This window comes from Tinamus guttatus, unplaced genomic scaffold (assembly GCF_059628265.1).
Source record: "Tinamus guttatus ecotype Peru unplaced genomic scaffold, ASM5962826v1 Tinamus_guttatus_pri_ptg000278l, whole genome shotgun sequence".
Lineage (NCBI taxonomy): Eukaryota > Metazoa > Chordata > Aves > Tinamiformes > Tinamidae > Tinamus > Tinamus guttatus.
This window is the reverse complement of record NW_028288812.1, coordinates 283276-290556: the sequence shown is the minus strand read 5'-3', so window position 1 is coordinate 290556 and position 7281 is coordinate 283276. Positions and strand designations below refer to the sequence as shown.

Sequence of the window (7281 nt, the reverse complement as noted above, 5' to 3'; positions counted from 1 at the left end):
CTGCAACAAGCCACTCCTTCCAAAGCAGCAGGACAACATGTACATGATATGTGCCCATGCTATTCCTAACAGATGTTCTATGACATCAAACAGAGGCCAGCCTTACTTTTGCCTTGTATTTTAATAATGTCTTTGTGGGAGAAAGGTTGAGACCTTTCAGTAGGCACTAGACAAGCAGCTGGGAGGGAAGGAACTGGTCTGAAGGAAGGTTGGGGTGCTGTGGGAGCTCTGAAGGAGCTACCTAACCTAAAAGAAGCCAGCAGCCAGGCAAGCACTCTCACATGGGAACTCAGCAGCACTTGGAAGCACTACACCAAAGCCACGGCAGCCACCAATCTTGGCATCCTTGCAGGCACCCAGGTAGTTAACCAAAGGCACTCTGGTAGCATAGGGACAGGATGGCCATGATGTCCTCAGCTACTGGGGAGGGCAGCACTCTTCAAACTGCACATCCCAAACAGGATTTCAGGGCAGTTCATCACTGCCACCTGGTTTGAGTAATTGTATGCTGCTTCCTAGCAAACTCAGGGTCAGTGTATCCACAAATAGCCAACATGTTTTGTCTGTCTCATTCAAAGCATTGTAAAACGGTTTTAATGCAAAGAGGAATGAAGACCTGTAGGGAAATGAGAGAGGAATTTACCTCAGAAGACCTTCAACTGCTTCCAGTGATGGCTAGTCACTCACTTTGATTTTATGTACTTATTTGCAACAATTGCTGAAGGAAAATTTCTAGTTGGATGCAGAATAAACATCCGAATGCTTCCTACTTTGGTCCTGAAATATGTCAGTGCTCTTCAGGCAGAGCACAGTCAAAACCTAGTTGTCTTGCTTTCCAGGAGGAATACGAGAGCTGCTGAACTTCTCAAGCACCACACATTGATAATTATCAGGCTGCAAGTAGAGATCTTGAAAAGTAAAAAATTTATTGTAGATTGTATGCAAAATGCACAAAATTCGTTATGGAATTCAGCAGCTCAGAGTCTTTTAGCTGGCTTAAGGAAAATGGGACATGGTACTTCTAGACTTTGTTACCTCTTTAGTCTAGAAATCACTTCCCATCCTGTGATCTCCAACAGTACTAACTGTTTTGATGAGAATGATTTCCTTATCAGTTGATGATTTTCTTTAATATCTTTAACCCTGCTGGGGTGTAATTTCTCACTCTTCACAAGCTTCTTATCCCAGAGTTCAGCTGATTTCTATTTTCTGTATACACATTCATGGTGATGTCTCTGCTTGAAATATGGAGTTTGCTTCCCTTGTTTGTCATAACTCCTTAACATCAGAAAATAAAGAATTTGCTTGTGCTTTGCCATGTAGTTTTACTTAATTCATTGCATTTGGGAGCACATAGCCTTTTCCTGAAGAAACTCCAGCTTTCAAAGCTGCTGGCCAACTTCGGGTTTTGTAGAAAGTTGATAAGACGTCAAAGACTGTTAATAACAGAGAGACAGACAAGACTGTGATACTGATATCAATGCCAAGCTGTCATACATACCCCACTGGCTGCAAACATCAGGAATATACAAAAACTGATGCCCCAAATGGCTAGCATATATCTTCTGTTTTCTTTCATTTAAAATCTGATGAGCAATGATTGAGAACAAATAATATACATACTTCACAAGTTACTTTTGAAAGTTCTGACCAGGAAAAGCAAAAGCTGTGTCAGCCAAGGCAAGACAGCTATTATGGGTTATCCCAAATCATCTTTTCAGCTATCCTGTATTTCCCAAGTTGTGTTTGTGTTGCAGATGACAGTACTGCTCACTCAAATCATCTATCTTCAGTGATTCCACCAGGGCCTCTTAGCTGCTGTGCCTCCACATCAGGGCTTCTTCTGAATGCACTATGCTATTTAGAAGCTAGGCTTGGTGCTCCACAGAGCCTTCAGCCATCCCATCAACACTTGTGGTGAAGGTGACAGGTAACAGGGACAAACTCCTCCAGGTGGAAGTCAGAATTTGCTAGAGCTTGCCCAGGGCCTCAGCTTCTCATCAATACCTGGCATACAATGGTTGCAAAGCCACAAACCGCCACCCTTCCAAAGGTGGAAAAGCAAAAGGCACGTCCATTAATGTGACCAGATAGCACACGAACCACTAAAATGGGGGCAGAAAGGAAAAAGCCTATCAGGAAAAAACTCTGCACAGGACTTTCCACCATCGGTCAGCACCGTAGCTCCATTTAGGAAATGGACCTATTTAAGGACTTCAGAGGCCCCCCCTTATCTCCAGTGCAGACATCTGCCTACACACACGAACCCCATGCAAGTGACAGGAAACAGCACAGCCCCTCACCTTGATTGATTGCAAGTGTCTCTGAATGGTAGTTCTTGGTGTTGATGGTTTTCACCATGTACTCACGAATTGGGAGGCGGGCTGTTTGCAAAGACTCATCTTGAGCCTTTTGCAAGGTCAGTCTCTGCAAGGGAAACAAGAACAAAACACTTAATGTGCAAAGACCTATACCCCTATAGCATGTACTCTGGCTTGCATATAGGCAGCTATAAAGCAGGGATCCTGGGGTTCATCGCGTCCAGACTGCTCTTTCACACTGGTGCTGAATCAAGGCAGGACCTTGCAGTGCTGTGGAAAGAATGCATGAATGCACAGAAGGAACATACCAGATTGAGGCAGCAGAAGCACAGGATGCTACCATAGCAGTATCTGATCCCTCATTGAAAACAGAACAGATAGCACCTTCATTACCCACCTTATGAATACTTTCATCCACCAGTCCTCCAAGGATATACACTTTTTTTGGATCAATATCTTCAAGGACTAGAAAGGAAATAAGCACACGCTCATTAGCATTCACCTGTACAAAACTCACTTTGCACCTTCTCCAAGCGAGGCCATGGTTACCTTAAAGAGTGGTGGCCAAAGTCACTCCCTGCTCTAGAGCTTCTGAATATAAAGTCGACTGAGCCCCTAAAGGCAGAACCGTCTGCCTTCACCTTCAGGCAGCCTGAAAAGGGGTTATCAGATATAGGCTGAAGGAGCACAGTGCAGTTTTATAGGCTTCACACTGGTCATTTTTTCAATGTTTTCTGTTCTGACATGCAGATTATCTGGTTAGTCCAATCTCCGCAGACAGACTGCTCTGCAGATGCCTCCCCTCTAATCACATCAATGTCACCCACCAAAACCTTCCCTTGGCTATATTACCTCCCTTAGCAGAGCTAGACTTTTCCCGTAAAATGAGTCTGTGTCTGCAGAAGCATGTCACCAATTAGACATGAAGGAAGAAGAGAAAATAAATACAGCAAATTAAGCAATAAAGAGGATGTTAAACTGCTGCATTTTTTTTCAAAGAATAATTTAAATTTCAACCAAAACTCAAACACCACAGCACATCCACTTCATCGACAGAAGTATTACAAACTGCAGGACTGTACAAATAGGTTTCAAATTTAGTTATCTGCAAATCACACACAGCCTTAACTCAAAATTGCATTCCCTTCCAAGGCAGTTTAAGATCAGGGTAAACTGACCACCAGATCAGTGGTCAGTTGCATGAGTGTTATCTCATGTAATCTGAGACACCGAATGCTTTGAAATGAATCACCAGAAGTACAAGATAGACTTAAAAAATAATTTCTAAACAGCTGGAATTCAGTCTTTTACCGTTGTGCGCCTGTGCTTCCTTCAAGCAAAATATTTACCATTCTCGGAGTCCGGAGTTAGATAAATAATAGCATCTATAGGAAACAGGTTAAGGTAACTTTCTGGAGTTATATCCATCTGGAAAAAAAAAAAAAGCAAGATGGAGAGGAAAGTAACCCATTAGCCCAAAGTCCATCTGCCTGAAGCAGAATCCAACCTCAGATAGAGAAGTTTATTGAAACTGATGGCACTGCCTTTGGTGTTTACACAGCTGCAGATAGCACTTTAAAAAAAAAACTCAAAAATGTGTATGTGGTCTCAATAAAAAAAAATTATTCTCAAGACCTGTTATACCCTCTCCTAATCAAAACCCTTAGACATGGCTTAAGGAGGGGACATCAGCAATAATTAACTAATCCTAAATGAAATTCGAATTTCACATAACTTCTGTGTGCAGACTACATACTTGAGCCCCACTAAACTCAGTATAAGACTCTAGGACAGGAATACACGACTTGTCCCAAAACTGTACAGTCTGGTGTGCCTGCCTATAGTAAGTCCACATACCTCTTTATGGAAGTAGCATCTGGGATGAACTCTCCTCCTGCAGGCAGGAGGGACCACAAGCTCTAACCCTGAAGGTCTGGCACATTTATGACCACTTCTCTCAGTCCTTTCATCTCCTGCCCAAAGAGCAAGACGATCTGCCTTTATCTACTACCAACAAACCGTACCTCTACCCCATTTGCAGCTCTCACACTCATGGCCGATCTTGCTGCTAGGACCAGCACCTGCTATCTGGCCGAATGCCGATGGCAGGCTAGACATTCAGCTTGTACCAGATCAGCATTGAGGCCAGCACTGCAGCTGAAGTTGTTACAAGGCACAGACCTGAGCCACCGGCAGAGGGAGGCATTCCTCCTAGGCCTTGGCAATACTGCGGTCAGAAACTCTTACCAAATAATTGCAGAAGCCATCGTTCATGCGGATGCACTCCTTGTAGATCGAAGAGCCCACCACAAACTCAGTGAGATACAGCCAGAATGGTTTTTCCGCTCTCCTGTTGGCCCCGTACAGTCTTCTGATCTGCGCAGCAAGGCGGCTCGTTTCCTGCCACGAAAGAAGAAGCATAGTTACACAGCATGTCCACAGCTAATCCATCACCTTCAGGGAAAGCCATGCTTTCACGGAACATGGCAGCCCAAAGAGGGAAACTTAAAGACCTGATAGCAGCAAGCAGGCCCTGTGGCCAAGGGAGAGGCAAATCCTCAAGATGTCCAGTGTCTCCCAAGAACCTAAACTCAGGAGACGTCAGAGAGCTGCTCTATGTGTTCTGTGTGTTTCTGTGACAGCACACACCCTCACATGTCCCAAGTCTAGTCTGATGGATGGCTTCTTAAGTCTCCATAAGCATATTTAAAAAACAAACTAGCCCCCAAAACCTATGATGATATGTCATCTGCGTCCCTGAGTCTCACGGTCACAAAGCTGGACTGTACTTACAGGCTGCAGATGGGCTGTACTTACAGGGAGTGGTAAGCAGAGCCCTTTTACCTTCTTTGTCATGTGGTCAGCCATGCTGAGGTCCACGCAGAGCCGAGGACCAGACTCCCTCGCTTCCAGGAGGCGTTCTTTTGTGAGGGCTTTCAGAACTCTTTTGCTAGGCTGTCCTGCGGTGCCTGCAATGCAGAGCAGGAGAAAAGCAGCCTGCACTTTGGCTTGGTGAACCTGCCCCATCGGTATGCACAAGAAAGCATGCTGCTGTCCTCATGCAAGTGATTCCTGCTCCCTCCTGTATGATCCTTCCTCGCTGGATGCCATCATACTCCATGTTTGCTGGATGGCTCCCTCTTACCTCCGCCTTCAGCCTGCCGTGCTCTCCTTCTCTCTCTTTCCTGCGTTCTCTTTTTCTTCTTCGCCACGAGGACTTTCTCCCAGTGTTTCTGTTTCCGGAGGACGTTCCGCTGTTAGCAAAGGAGAGAGCAAAGAGATATGCCCGGCCTCAGGACCTCCAGCAGCAGAGACGGGAGCCCTGGGGCACCGCGGGGGCTGCAGCGCGTGCGGCCGGGGATGCCTTGCCAGGAAGGGCAGCCTGCAGTCAGATGGCTCTGGCACCTCACGAGGAGCAAAGGGCGCCCTCAAAGCACCTCGCATGCAAAACCGCTAAACGCGACGACCCAAACCCCGGAGAAACCAGCGAGCACCGCGGCCCCGGCGCCGCCTCCTACCGAGCAGGGCTCCGCCGCGGCCGCCCGCGGCTCCGCGGGGCCGGCGACCAGGTCGATCTGCAGCAGGCGCAGGGCCTCGCAGGCGCCTTCCACCGCCTCGCCGCCCGCCATGGCCGCCGCTTCCTCCCGGCCCGGGCCCGGCCCGGCCCGCTCTGCCCGCCCCTAGCCCGGCCCGGACCCGGCCCCGGCCCGCTCTGCCCGGCCCTAGCCCGGCCCGGCCCGCCCCGGCCCACTCTGCCCGCCCCTAGCCCGGCCCGGTGCGGCCCGGCCCGGCCCGCTCCGCTCTGCCCGCCCCCTGGCCGGGCCGGCGGCGGCCATCGCGTGCAGCGCTGTGAGGGCTACGGCTCTGCATGAGCCTTTTATTATTTTGGGGATTTTATTTATTTTTTTTAGGGAAAAAATAAACAATAAGCAGGCTGGGGGGTGGGGGGGCATAAGGATTTGTATGGTCGTTCCCTGTTTCTGAAATGGCTCCAGGGCAGAGCCACGGCTTAAAGAGGAGCAGGGTTGTGTGTGACAGCGAGCGAGGGCTCGAGCCTCCTCTGCTTGTCTGCCACGAGATGGAGGAAACCAAAACAGAGCTTTTATTTATTTTTTTCTCTTCAGTGAGATAAAATAAATAGCCCTTCAGTTCCCAGCGTCTCTATGGAATGAGCAAGCAGGACACCTACTGTGGAAAGTGCATCTTCTGTATCACAGGAGCACATGTTTTAAGACAATATTTGCAATGAGGAGCCTGGAGGAAGTTAGGACAGGGAAAATGCTGAAAGTAGACCCTTTTGCATTCGATTCTTCCTGAGCTGCTGAGGAAAGGGTGCAAAGTGCCCTTGAGAACGCTCTGAAATACCTGTCAGCCCTGAGGCCAGGTGAAGAACTCTGCACTTGGAAAATTGAGGGCAAAACTGTTGTAAAATTAGGATTAATTATGTGGTAAATTGCTTCACCGTATTTATAAGTAAGGAGAACAGATGTATCTCGGTAGACTAAGCTAGGTTATCAGTAGAACAACTAGTTGACATTATCGGTAGAGCAACAATGAGCAGGCAGCATTCTTTAACCAAGGACAACCTGAAACTGCTCATTAAAATCAAAATGTTTTTAACACTTCGCAAAGTCGGCAAGAAAACTCTGAGTCAATGCATCCCTAAGCCAACTACTTTCACGATAATACTAAAAATCATGCCCATAGGTTAAAAAGCCCCTTGCCCAGGGGGTAAGGACCCCTTCCCTGAGCATGAGAAATACTGGGCATAGTAAGAAAGCAAAATTATAATTATGTGTAAAATCACTAACCAATCACTGTAAGAGTGTGCTTGGGATGATTTCTGAGTGCGTAAATATGGTTTGGAAAGCCAGGAGTTTGTGCTTGATTTGTGAGAAAACACCGAGCGCCTGGCCTTGCACAACTCCAAAATAAACAAGCAAATGTCTCTCCTGCATGT

At 47.2% G+C, this 7281-nt stretch overlaps 1 protein-coding gene across 1 annotated transcript; it reads right to left on the bottom strand.

Moving 5' to 3' along the window:
* Positions 1–1311: 1311 nt before the first annotated feature.
* TRMT10B (tRNA methyltransferase 10B) lies at positions 1312–5950 on the bottom strand. The gene is made up of 8 exons (XM_088527311.1): positions 5840–5950; positions 5467–5575; positions 5166–5290; positions 4569–4721; positions 3671–3749; positions 2719–2786; positions 2304–2427; positions 1312–1436 (listed from the first exon to the last, which is right to left on the bottom strand). The coding sequence occupies exons 1-8, from the start codon at positions 5948–5950 to the stop codon at positions 1330–1332; spliced, it is 876 nt and encodes a 291-aa protein (XP_088383437.1). The 3' UTR covers positions 1312–1329.
* Positions 5951–7281: the final 1331 nt, after the last annotated feature.

Excerpts from the sequence above, each read along its gene's own strand:
- TRMT10B (XM_088527311.1), bottom strand. The coding sequence starts at position 5,950 with ATGGCGGGCGGCGAGGCGGTGGAAGGCGCCTGCGAGGCCCTGCGCCTG. Across the intron at positions 5,576-5,839 it reads CCGCGGCGGAGCCCTGCTCG|CGGAACGTCCTCCGGAAACA; the intron begins GTAGGAGGCGGC and ends CTTTGCTAACAG. Across the intron at positions 3,750-4,568 it reads ATGGCTTCTGCAATTATTTG|ATGGATATAACTCCAGAAAG; the intron begins GTAAGAGTTTCT and ends TTTTTTTTCCAG.